Source organism: Augochlora pura, chromosome 5 (genome assembly GCF_028453695.1).
Source record: "Augochlora pura isolate Apur16 chromosome 5, APUR_v2.2.1, whole genome shotgun sequence".
NCBI lineage: Eukaryota > Metazoa > Arthropoda > Insecta > Hymenoptera > Halictidae > Augochlora > Augochlora pura.
The window spans coordinates 747,747-761,387 of record NC_135776.1 but is presented as its reverse complement, the minus strand read 5'-3'; the positions used below and the strand labels follow the sequence as shown (position 1 = coordinate 761,387).

General features: G+C 48.2%; 1 protein-coding gene across 2 annotated transcripts in view; it reads left to right on the top strand.

Annotated features, from left to right (window-relative positions):
- Window positions 1–13,641, top strand: part of Toc (toucan) — a 30,783-nt gene continuing 17,142 nt past the window's right edge. Inside the window, exons 1-6 of one of the 2 annotated variants that reach the window (XM_078181657.1) lie at window positions 1–358; window positions 10,859–11,072; window positions 11,340–11,442; window positions 11,748–12,564; window positions 13,001–13,440; window positions 13,504–13,613. In XM_078181657.1, the coding sequence (XP_078037783.1) occupies window positions 350–358; window positions 10,859–11,072; window positions 11,340–11,442; window positions 11,748–12,564; window positions 13,001–13,440; window positions 13,504–13,613 (1,693 nt within the window). In that variant the 5' untranslated portion in view covers window positions 1–349. The remainder of the gene's footprint in view (window positions 359–10,858; window positions 11,073–11,339; window positions 11,443–11,747; window positions 12,565–13,000; window positions 13,441–13,503; window positions 13,614–13,641) is intronic. The other variant, XM_078181656.1, reaches the window with a different exon arrangement.

Here is a 13,641-nt window from a genome sequence, read left to right as displayed (position 1 = left end):
AATTTCCACCCCCTTCTCCGTTTTGCGGGCGAGCGACGCCTCCGCACGGCGCCGATCAATAACGTCGTTCTCGGCGACGCCGGCGTCGGGAGGCGTCGCTGCGTGGAGGTGCCTCGCATCCGCAAGCGATCGACGTGTCCGCGGCGACGAATGTTGTAGACGTCCGCGTACGAAAAGGAGGCGTTTGTTGCGCGGACTGCTAAACCGTCTGGGAATGCGAGCGTCGCCTCGTCCGCCGCTGTTCACCGAAACGCGACTGATGTCAAGAGGCCAGAATCGTCGCGGCTGCCACTGGAATCCGAGTGTTTCGGCTTGGGGAGATCTCTAGGACCCACCCACGACCGACGCGATGGCCAAAGTGAGTTTTGGTCGAAGTTAATACCTAGTCGATTGGGAATTGTACTAGCGCAATACTCGCGACCGAGCCGGATCGCCTCGTTAAGCATTAGGATGAATCTGTGTGCAACTGTGAAAACGCGGTATCGTTGCTCTGTCAACAACTGTTGCTGGATTCTTCGAAAGCATCCCCTAACGTCACGATCGGCTCGGTCCAACTCCGCGGAACTGTTTGAACGGGTTGATAGAGTGAGATCGGTGGGTTGATTGTGTGCGCGGATGGAAGTCGCAGGCTGTTTCGGCAGGGAAAGTAGTTTGGCGCCGTCATGATCAGCCGGACTCGCTGCGACACACAGTTGAACCGATGGAAGGCCACAGGGCTAAACATCGCGATAGTTGTACGCTATAGTCCGTTTTTGTGGAGCGAGAATCACGGTAGCCAAAAACCTGCTGTGATCTTCGGAAACACAAAAGGTTTCAGGTTCAAGTAGATGAAAGAATGTTGTAAAACCGAAATGATACTAAAGAAATGAGGACGTGAGGGTTAAATGACTATAGGAACTATATTCATTCAGTTCCTTTCAAGGAACTGTAGAGAGAACATTAAATGTAGAATGAACTTGGGAGGAAACGTAAACGTTAGGGGAACATTATAGGGTCCGTCCATCGATTGGATTATTGTTGGTCGTTGAACGTGCTCCAGGGCAAATGAATGTATAAATACGCGGGCCACGGTACACGTGGAATTAATGCTCTCTAATTTTAGTGATTGGCGAGAGAGAGAGAGAGAGAGAAAGCGAGAGCGAGGTCAGACAAGGGCTTATCGAAAGGTCCGAGTTCGAGGGCCGCCTAATTTAAGTGTACGCGGCCTGGAACGCCGGAGTAAGAGTCTCGATAGTCGGTCGGCCACGGAACGCGTGAAAACCGTAAACACTTATTTACTAGCAGTAGTGCAGAAACTGTGACGAGATCTGATACCGGGCGTTTATTTGTGCGTTTAAGAAATTTCCTAGCAGTAACCTATTTATAAATGAAACATATTTATCTTGATCGCGATGCGTACCGATTCGCGTGAACGTCTGGCAAAGGAACCGACCCGACCGTTTCCCCGTTTTTCCAACGGATCGATCTTGTCTAGAGTCGATTCCGGAACGATGCGGGGTGTCCGTGTGTCACGTTCAACCCGATGCACGTACGTTTGTGTCAGCCAGGACGCGGGTTTTCGTGATCGATCGACGTACGTGCCTCGTATGGTCAACGCACGCTCGATTTTCGCCGGCGGTCTGACCTGGAACGCGTCGCGGAAGTCACGGCAAAGATAAACGAACAACACGCTGTAGATAAGTTAACCGGCCATCAAAGATGAACGGTCGAAGACGCCGGGGGTTGAAATCGCGTTTAATCACCAGTCTTGCGGAATTTCTCAGACATTTTGTGGTCGCTACGTTTTAATTATTACTGCATTGAGTTTCCCTCTGGTCGAAGTTATTCGGTCACACCGCCTAAGAATAGAAGCATAGCTTCACAAATGCTAGAGGCCCATCCTAGAACGTCTCAGTGTTCCAAAAAGACGCCTACGAATATCGTGTTTACGTAAACCGATACAGATTACGATGAATTCGGTGTAGCTTGTTGATATTATATAAAATAGGATGGCGCCCAGGCACACGTAAGGCTGTAACGTTCTCACGAACGACGCGTAAACGCCGTCCTGTAACGATTTCCCTCCGAATCGTGAATTTTTAAACGTCATCGGAGTAATAATAGGCCGCGTTAGAGCGTAGAGCATAGTAGTAAAGCGCGCGACTGACAACCTGCCGAGCGCGAAAAGACACGCGAGCAGCTTGCGAAGACGACTGACCCATTCCCCGTTAGTCCGAGGTGGTTTCCTCGTGAAATTTTCACCGTGTTTAACGGTCCTCCGTAGACGTGCTCGTACGAGCCGGCATACGCATGCGAATTCGCTAACTAGGGAATCGCGGGAGCGCCGGTCGTAACAACAATGCGATTCCGCGAATTTCTTTAATTAGCTGATCCTCGGTTGTTTGTTATCACCAATATAATTTACAAGTTGTCGCACGGTGGTCCACCCTGTATATAATAGTTGGCACGAAAACACGGCGAATCGCGGCCAACTGTATTATATTTCTGTCCGATGTGCGTTCGGAATGTTCATGGACGATATCGGGGTGGTTGAACCGATAACGATCATCCAGACGTTTTTATTTTCCGTCGCGGATCTCTCTCGCATCGGAGGACCATGCACGCGGACCGATCCATGCTTGAACAGCTGGATCAATAACGCGAAAGCGGAAACGAACGCCGGCCACCGTAGAGAACGATACACCCGTTGCTCGCGTTTAATTACAAGAACGTTCGTTCGATCGTCTTTCGATTTTCGAGCTCCACGCACACGCTATACTAAGCAGTCGTCGTTATCAAACTTCATCAGCTCGGCAATCCGAATATAACCAGGTTGTCCGAAATTCTTTTCGTTAAAATTTTATTACTTCTCAAACTTTCACTAACGCAATCAAGTTTCTCACTTGCTCGCAAAATAACGATGATTATTTTCCAAACAATTCTGAGAAAAGAAACAAGCTCTTGAGGCAACCCGATATTTAACTCTCGAAAGTGTTTCAGTATTCTTTACGCTACTTTGCGATGTATTAGATCTTTTCCGTCGAATGTAATTGCTACGTGACTGAAAACGATTCTAGAAAATTCCTGACACCTTAGCGATATGTAAGCTTATCTCTTCGTTAGTCTATATAGCTAATCGTAGTCTAGTAGTATCTCATGACTTTAAGAAAATTTTAGAGTTGCTTTAACTTCTCGCGAATATTCGCGTCTTAAGTTATATTTCAAGAATGGTATTTTATATAAATATGATATCAGTAAGAGTTAAATATCGACTGGCAGCTAACGATGCTCCATGGAAATTGATGGAAAGCGGATTAGAGAAGCCGTCGCACGTTCCCAGGCGCAATGGTATCGTTTCTGACGTAATCGCGAAAGGCGCCGCAAGTGTAAGAATTTTTGCTGCAACAGAGACTATCTCTGGGAGCCGCGTGAAGGAGCTTCCAGCACACGACTGCATAGAGGTGTCTGTGCGTGCATGCATTTACACACGCGAGTCGTCTTATTGAAAAACGTAGCGACTCGGCCAGTCGGGGCACGTCGAGGCTAGGGAGAGGCCTGTCAAGGTCCCCGGGGATTTTTACAAGGCGGGAAGTAGGAACGGATGCGTATAAAGGTCGACGAGGACCGGTCGCGTAGCTACAGAACGAATTCGATCCGAAAATCGATAAACCTGGCGGGAACAAAGGGATCGCTTAACTGTGGAACAGCATCGCGTCACTGAAATTCAGGAGAACAATTTGTCCGTTGTCAATTTCACCGTTGAAACCGACTATCGGACTCGTCGCAGTAATAACGTAGAAACGCTATCAATTACTCTTCTTACTTTCGCGGGGGAGAACAATTGTGTATTCTATTTGCGAATGACACTTAACACGATCTCTATCTCGAATCTGATTTACTTCGGCGAGCAGAAGTTTCTCGCGTCGACAACAGGGCCGTGGAGAGACGAAAGAGTAAAGGGCAGCGTTTAGCAAATTATTCAGAAAACGTAACCGAGATATCCGGACGTGGAAAGTTTCAAGGATCGTTAACGATGCATAAGGGACCATTCATTTCTCGCGAGAACTAATCAAAGCGCAACTAATCGATCGAGGCTCGCCGGTAGTACGCGTCGCTCTTGGTCCCGTTGTCGGTAGCGTCTCAAGGTCGCTCGAGTTTTCAACGGTGTCTTCCACCATCGGCGAACCGTTTCAGCGAAAGTTTCGGTTTAGATCGAACGTGTTTCGAGAAGTATTCCTCTTTCAACGTGGCCGACGCTTCCACTCTCGCTACCACTTTCTATTTAAGCCGTCGAAAATCGATTTCGATCTCCGTCCAAAGAACACGTCCGCAATCATGGAAACCCGAAAGAAATAGAAAGGAAACTGAAACGCGCGGCTCTTTGTTCCCGGGGTGAACGACATCCGGGGAGATGGGCATGCAAGGCTTAATCGAATTATACTCTTCGGCTCTCTCCTTCGTTTCTATTATTCGCCTTCGAAATCGATGTTCCGCTGAAATTGTGCGTACGCGTTCGTTCGCGGATCTTAGAATTCTTCCGCGTTCCGCTAAAAATTCTGCCAACGATGCGTTTATACCTGAAATAATTGGCGAAATTGCAATAGCTAAAATTTAAACGTATCCTAATTCGTCAACTGTTCCAAACTGCGATCGTTGCTCTGCAAATTCGTAAAACCCTGAACCGTTAACGAGTTGTTTTTGCGGTTAGGAAGAGGCGACAGAAAGTTCCCGGTTGTTGCTTCAACGCCGACAGGGCTTCACACTTTCAGAAAATGCAATGAGGAAAGTCTTCCTCGGTTCTGTTGAATGCGTAAAAGTACCAGGATTTGCTCGTTGCGTGCGTTTAATGTCGGCGCTTATAGCAGCCCTATTCAATTGAAATTTCTGCTGACGTGAGCTTTGAATACCCCGGATGTTGTACATTTATGACAAGAGCCGGTACAGTTTGGAACGGTACGAAAAAAGAATTTGAAAGTGTCGATTAGACATCTGAGGCAAGTTCTGTGGACGCGTTTATTTTTTCTTGCAGACGATTTTTAAAATAAAAATTGTGTGCTCTTCTATTAATTATTTTATTAAGTTTAGAATAACGTAGCAGTATTCATTTGTCATAATGCGTAAAAATGTGACCACAGAACAACTCTCTGATGAAGTAAATGGCACTGTAGGTTACGGGTATTGTGTATTTATAACAACAGCAAGTTGGTGCAATCTGGAATGGCAGAGGAATTAAAAGAATGTAAGGCCATTGATTATATCCGTAATGACCAATACACAGAGTTCAGAATTGTTCTCTGAAGGAATAAATGGCACCGGCACGGTTTCTAAAGCAACTTGCTATTGTTCCATTGTACAGCAGAAAGACTGAAACAATTAAAGAGCGTCGTTGTAATATTAAGTACGCGACGAGCAATGTATACAACGCGACTTCAGAATAGTTCTTCAAACGTCCGAATGGCACCGATATCAACTTGTGCGTCGATCCTCGGTGCATAAAGATCAGCGATCAATTAAAGAATCGATGTCATAGTGTCTAGCACCTGCGCGAATGTACGCGAGGGAACGGTCATCGAGCAAAACGAATCCCGCAATGACGTTGACCGCTCTCTCGCTCGGGCTCCCCGTCTGTGCGTTGCGTACGGATTCACGGGCCGGTGAATGCAGAAGCCGTGCGTTTTCCGTAGAATAGTAATCGCTGTTGCGGAGTGTCCGTGGCGACGGCGGTGTTCGTGGCAGAGGGAGCGTTCGCTGCGTGCGTCGCTTCGTTGTCGCTCGGCTATAGTAAACGTGGTCTCGCGGATGTTCGGCGGCATAGGTGGGCACACCACCAAGAGGATCACAGAGCGAATCCGGAACGTTTCATTGTCGTGTACGCGGCGGGCGCATCGCGATCGCTCGCTATCGATCCGCTCGCAGTCAGTCGCGAGTCGCGGCTTCGAAACATCGTTCCCGGCGAACCGCGGCACGAAAATTCGCTTACCGGATACCCGCGGGCTTCCTGGAGATCGCCTAGGATCGACGAACCCCGTAGGATCGACGAACGGGGTGAATCCACACGGGCTGACTCACGAGTGCAAATTTATTAATAGTCGAAGCGGACCAGTGTGTTCCGCGTGTGTTCCGCTGGTGCCCCCGGGAATCGGGGGAATCGAATTATGACCGATGGATTACGCCAAGCTAGCATGACCCACCGGGAACAGCTACGGTGAGAGAGATTGTTCGTTCTCGCTTTTGTTTTGCGCCGACCGAACGATCCCATTTCCCGGTCGATTCGCGATTGTGAACGGTTACGCAAGCTACTACCATCGCACCCGCGCCGCGGTTAGGCGAACGCTGTTCCACCATTCGATTTATTTAATGTCTAGGGACCTTCGCGTCGTAATCTTATCGAGAGCCGTTCAAACCGCGGAACCCGACCTCGCGGGTTCAACGGCGATCGATTAGGTTAGCGATACTGGATCACAGGTGCGTCCAGAGCCCGGTTTCCAAGTTAGCAATGTCGATCATTCTGTAAAATTAATGTAAATCATATGCGCGTTATTACTTTAGAGTCGTAGCACACGACGAAGTTACCAATAATTCTGTTTTGCTTGTGGCAACACGTTTTGAAACTCATTTATAGCTGTGTTTACAGTCAGCCATTTGATTTAGTGATTTACGTTGTGGAAATCGATTGTTATGTAAATAGAGCGCGAGCGTTTAAGGGATGATCTGACAAAACTTTTACCGTCCCCTTGGGTTTCCTAGTATCGTGCGACTACTGCGCACAACAACCACGGTGATTCAAGGGGAAATTTGAACAGTCTGTGTAACGATAGTTAGCGTGCCTTGCGAACAAGTTGCCGCGGAAACGTATGTCGCGGTTGCACGAAAATCTAGCGAGAACGAGTCGCCGTGGAATATCGCGGACCGACCTTCAGTGCGAAGACTTGTTGATATCGGTGAGGAATGTTTAGTATAATCCGCGGCGACGATAATATTCGTCGAGGTCGTGAAACGTCGCCGGGCTACTATTGGGAAAAACGAATGTGTTTTATCGTAATGAAGTTACGTAAATCCGCGCCGATAGAAAGATCCATCGGTGTTGACGATCGTTCGATTGTAGATTAAGTTCGGGCTCGGGTAATAGGCTTCGCTTTTAATTCCAAAGTCTCGCGAGGTCTCAATGAGCCGTGACACTCGCGGAAGAAATTGCAAATCGGTCGGTAGTTAATCGCGTCGATTCTAATCACGAGAATTATGCGGCCAGGATTATAACCGTCCGTTACGTGTCCTGCTCGCTTACGTGGACAAGCATAATGGCTCGCGTAAATCGTGGATCGACGTTGTCAGCTTCCGTTCGAAAAAAATACGTCGCGAAAGAATTTCGGAAAACGTTCCCCTTGGAATCGAGGACGTTCTCCTGTTTGCACGGCCCTGGTGTTTGCACGCTCGCAGACGGTGAAAAACATTTCCGTGCTCGAAGGTCTACCGAAATTGCTAAACGCGCGTGCAAATTGATGATCCACGGTTCCGACAACGGCGACTCGCGTCACCGCGAAATTATGTTTGCGATTTACCGCGACCGATTTTTACGAAACTATCTGAAGTTCTGCTGCAAATTGTCTAGCAAATTTTTTTCTTCGTCGAAACTATCATGGGCTTGTAGATTGAAGCTTCCTCTATCCAGAGAACCCCTGAATCTCCACCTACGATTTTTCTTTGGCCATTTTATCGGGTTTCGAACGAATGGCGTACCGCCATCTTTACGCAACTCGCAGGATCGAACGTACGGCTCGGTTAACGTTCGTCAATTCAGTCGAAAAAAAAATTATACATCGATTTCTAAGATGTCGTTGTAAAGAGAAGACTTCGATCTTTAAACTGGTATCGATTTGAATGAGGAAAAAAATTTGCTGGCGTATCGCGAGGTACCGATTTCGAAGAACCGCGCGGCAACGACATCCTGCGAGCGACAGCGCGAACCGCTCGCGGCTCTGCGATTTACGACCAAGCCGTTTAGAAAGTCTTTCTAGTTTTAGAAAGCGTTCCGCAGGGGGGCTTTTTATCAATTTGAAACGTCGGTTTCGCTGATCGGGAACGCGAGACGACGACTTGGGCAAGGCACGCGGATTCACGGCTGACAGCGACGAAAGACGAACGTAATCGGATTACGGGAGCGGTTTTCCGCGCGTTGCCACAATGCCAACCATTGTATCACGGTGCAGAGACCGTGGTCGGCACTCGTGTACGGATTCAAGGATCCGCCGTGATTCCGTTAGGCCGCGTTGAAAAAAAAGAAAACGAGCGTAGACGTCGACGGTGACGGCGGCGACCAACGTGTGCTAGCAATTAACACAGTTGCCTTGTCTCGCGTGGAAACGGATAACGAGAGAAGCGGGTAGCAAGAAGAGTAGGCGGCTCGAATTGCCGCGAATTAAGGCCTAATGGAATCAAGTTATGGCCTTTGCTCGGCGACGTCCCCTGTCGATTCTGGACGCCGCCTTTGCCTAGCGAATTTAGGGCAAGAAGAATCGCCGATGCTGCCTCCGCTCGCAGTTTGCATCGTTTGATCGTTCCAGAGGAGAGATATTCGTCTTCAGATTCGCTAACAGACCGTTCTTTATGCTAAATGAAAGTGTTTCGCGTCAATTGCAAAGGCCATATTTACATTCAATTTTCTCTTTAGTTGTTTCAATCTATTAATAGTACGCCAATACTGTGCATCTGTCCATTACTTAAAATTTCAGCAAAACGGAATTATTCGTATAGTGCAGCTGTTACCTGTTCGATGACCTTAGAATCCCTTTAAAGACCCTTTGGACAATTCATATTTATTGTATGCAATTAACTGTTCAGGTGTAAACAGATTTTAAAGGTCACTATAGTCGCAAGGAGAAATGAATGTTTTGCTCAAAAACTGTTGGGGCCTGTCGTAAACGAGCCAGACGGTGACTATCGCAGTATGGAACTCGGACTTTTTATTACACCTGTGGAGTCGGAGCTGAGACAGTGTCGTTCGAAATCTATACGTAGCTCGAAACATTGGTTATTGAATGTCTGAATAGAGGTATGTGCGAGAATGAGTCAGGTCGGGAACGGAAATAATTTTTGGATCGGGACGAGACTTTAATAATCTCAGGTTTTCTAAATATGTACAGGTTTCCTGGGAATGTGCAGATTTCTTAAAATTACCATCCAAGCCGTCACAGGTTTTCTCGTCCCGTTCCGAACTCGTACACCTCCACGTGCGAATCGATTACAAACGAATCGAGGAAGCAGAGCAAACGAAAATTCGCGCGCCGATCGCTCTTCTTTGTAATATTAACGCGACAGCATCGGTTCCGGCGATGCCCGGCGACCCTGACATTTCCCTAGATCGATAACGAGCGCTCCGCGGCTAACGATTGATTCGAATGCAATTTCTTCTGCCGCGAAACAACGCCGGGAAAATTCTTCGGTCGCTTCTCGAGTGGCCGGCGTTGCGTGGGCGGCACGCCGGCTGACCTGTGTCAAACGGATTATGGGATTGTTCACACCGCACGCATAGTTTTGTAGCGTACGATTAGACTGCGGATTTTACGTATCCATGATAAAATGGGCCTGACGGAATGTACCAAGCGCCGGACACTTGCTTTCGTCCGAATCGATGTCCGTTGCTTGACACGTTGATTCGCCGATTTTCCGTATTCACGAGGAAAGACGTCGTTCGCGCGAGTAGACAAATTCGAGGCGTTCCATTATTTGCGGTGCGAATTATCGGCGAGATGTGTGAAAAGAAGGCGACGAAGGATTCCGCTGCGCTCGGTGCGCTTAATAATCGAAACGAGATCACGAGGTCCGAAACACCTGTATGTAAAGTGTGGCGAGTGCGCTCATTGTTCAAAGTACAATGTGCAACGGTACTCCGTGAAGGACGGGCGCGTTTCTCGCGATTAGACTGCGGATTTTATGCGCTTGTGACACGCTCGCCTGTCCGCGAACAGCTCGGTAACATCGATCGAGTTTGGTGAAATTTTCAATCGACTCGACACGGGCGCGAACAACCATGCTCCAAACCGGAACAACTATTTCTGTTATTCGTAAAGTTCCGCAGTCTTAGCACGTCTTATTGTTCGGGACGAAAATTGCAATATTATTACCAGTGGTACTGCGATCGTCTAGCAGTCTGGCTGTTGTAAATTGGCCAATCTAGGCAACGATCCAAACTCTTGTCCGAATGAATGTGACGTTTTCGCAACGGTGTTAACCCTATAATGGTATCCTGGCGTCTCTCATAACTAACGCATGCTTTTTAAATATAAACAAATCTGATAGGTGGGGAAAAGTCATTTGCAATGGTGACGTTTGATCGGGTTCGAGGTGGTCGATCAGTCGTTACCTGCGGTCCGCCGGTAGGCAGGTACGAAACAGCAGCGTTTGTCGTCGCAGAGACTGCGAAGGGTCTCCTTGTTACATGTGTTCTTACTCCGCAAAGAAACAGACAGAGAGAAAGAGAGAGCGAGGAAGCAGCACACGATGGCGTCGTTTAAAGGTAGCGACGAGAAGTTAGGCTGGCTAAAATTAAGTTAGCCGACTACCAGAGAGACACTTCTGATTCACCTCGGGCCGAAGGGTTTTATTTGGAGATGGGCCAAGGGCAACGGACTCTCTTCGTGGATTTGCGGGTCAAGCGTTGCGCTTCGACCTTGAAAAGAAAAAACCGAACCGTCTTTTAACTAACGAGACTTCTGCGCGATTGGCCCGACGATTTTGATTCTAGTGTCCGCTTCTACGATCTAGATTTGTTGAATCAACAATGGTAGCTTGAGGGCAATGATTAGGAGATTAATGGAGGAATTTGTCGGTATCTTGAAGAGCGAGCGCATACTCATCATTCCTTGTTTCTCTTTGATTGCAGAACGTAGGGGAGAGTCGGATACCAGTTCCAAGGGCGGCTCGTCCCTCCTTCTTCCTCAAGTCAAGGTTGCTGGGCGCCTCGACGTTGGTGCCGGGACACCGACGCTCCCCGATCCTGTCAAGCTGTTTGCAGTTCGTGGATGCGGACACCGAGCCTACCACTCCCAAAATTAAGCGTGGTCCGCTGGGAACGGTGTCGTCTCCACCGATTGAAGGTACACAGTTTTATGGGTCAACTTGTTCGAAGACTAATTGTCCTGGAAACGTTCGGGTCATTTCGGGGCTCTCCTGAAGTAACTTCTTAAAGAAACGAAAATTGTAAAAGTCAAGTCGACTCCTATGAAAGGAAAACGCTAGTAAGACAGAAAATGTAGCAAGGTCTAGCTGGCAGAGATTCCAGCACACTTTTTCCTAGTTAATTGTTTTATTCGAGCAGAGAATGCGACCGGGAATGAAACTAATTGGAAGCTTTTCATTCGCAGATCCGAGAAACAAGACGTTCGCAATATCGCCGGTCTGGGACATCGAGAAAGATGACGTGCAACAGTTGGTTCACTTCACCGAGGAGAAGAGCAACTTTTTCAGGTAGAGCGCGTGTTTCGCATGCCTAGAGTCCTGTCTATGCGACTTTTGAACACCGCCTGGATTTGTTTTCACCTTAGCAGCAGCAATCTCTGACGAAAATCGTGGATCACAATCTGTTAACTGTGCTAAAAACGAACTAGACGGTTGTCGGGATATCTGACAATTGTCCTAGCATCAAACTTTCATTTCATTTTATACTATAAATTAAGTCTTCGTAAAAATCATTGTACCATATAAGGAATGAATCTATTGTATTTTTTAAATTGTTTCCAAGGTGTTGCCTGATATCTGACTTTGCTTTTCAGCTTGCTCGAGAACTCTCAGCTGAATATGATCGAAGACGCCGCTGAGAGCTGCCTGCTGGACACGTCTACGGGGTCGTACAATGACAATGTGCCGACAGGAACACCGCACTATTTGATGTTGAACAAGCAGAACTCGTTCGAGCACGACGAGAGTCTCGGTATCCTAACCCCGGACCAGATGACCGACTTCACAGTCGCGTTGGAGTGCTCCAGGACGCCATCCTGCGAGAACCTGTCCGGTTCAGCGGCCTCAAGACTGGCGTTGACACGCGCGTCCGCCTCAACACCATCGCCGGAAGAGCTTCCTCTCGATCCGAAGCCACCGGAGCCGGTCAGAGCTTCTGATCCCATCAGTTTCGTTACATCGGTGACCAGCATTACCAGTCTGGAGGCTGGCTACCAGGGAGACGGCGAGAACTCGAGACCAGCGAGCCGTGGAGCTGATCCACCTTCCGTTGCACCTCCGGCGAACCTGCCAGCACCTTGCAGACAAGATCCCATGACTGATTCAGACTTCTTCACGGAGAGCGACGCGGACGCCTACGAAGAAATCGTGCGTGGGGATAGGAAGGCTCAGGTGATCGATGGGACCTTGTTCTGCGCGCCAGGTGGACGAAGATGTCCCAGCTTCACTGGCGAGGAGATGGACTCGAGCGGGATCTACTCGGACCTTGATAAGCGACAGGACGAACTACACGCGCCTGAAGAGACCCCTGAGGAGAACGAGGATCGCACCCCTGACACCATGGACACGGAAGTCTCTCAGAGGAGCCAACCTTCTCCTGTGAAACCAGACGTTATCACTAACCTGCTGCAGGCGAGTCCTCCGGCTGTAGTAGCGACGATCAACGTTATCTCATGAAATATAGGGATTAAACTCTCACGGTTTTAGGATCTCCTAGCAACAGACATCCAGCGTTTTCATTGTACAAAATTAGACAAGTTAGGACAAGTATTTAAATTCTTTTCAATTGAGTTCACACACAGCGTATTTATGAAACTCTCAAAATTATGCGAACTTCTTGTCTTGTAAAATGAATTTGTTAGCTCTTTCGTCTCGTTTCAATTGTTCTTGTTATATTTGCTGGACGAGTATCAATGTTGATCCTACAAGGAGATGCACCGCGTTTTCGTCAATCTGTATGAAATTTTACAAACTTATTATCCTGTAAAGTTTATCGGAGTAGTGTTCGCCGTTAGACAAATGTTTTATTATTTGTGAATGATGATTAACGTTGGTCGGTAATGTCCAGGTGCCAGTGACTCCGTTGGAAACGTCGGGTGACTCCAGCGGGTCGGTGCACGCGTCGGAGGTGACTGTGATCGAGGTGAAGAGGAATAACGACAACTTAAGATCGTCGGCGAAGTCACAGAATAATAAGCCTGATGCGGTCCCTCTGAAGAAGTACAAAATGCCGAAGAGAAACGTCGTGTCAAAGATCAAAGCGATGATCGAGTCTGGACCGAAGGACGAGGGCGAGAAGGAGGCAAGGCGATCGCAGAGGTCTTCCAGAAAGAACGGAGGCCGCTGGGACGCCGTGATGAGCAAGATAGAGGCTGGAAAGAACGAGCAGAGGACCAGGCCACCAAGGAAAGAGGTAAAGTCGAGGGTCCTTCAAAGCATCGGCCAACCTCCGCCCGCTGGCACCAAACAGAAGAAAGCCGGCGATGCAAATAATAATAAGGATAAAAGGTAAATCATTGATTGATCGATGATCCCACGCGGCGATTTTCTGATGATTTCTTTGGTCCACAGGAGACTGAGGGGTCGCCAGGAGATGAAATCACCGACGGAGGAGACTGCGAGGAGCTCCGTTCGCAGCTCCATGAGCGACCTTAGCACCGGGCCTAACAAGGACACCTCGAGTAAGTAGATCATCTCTTTTTATACGAT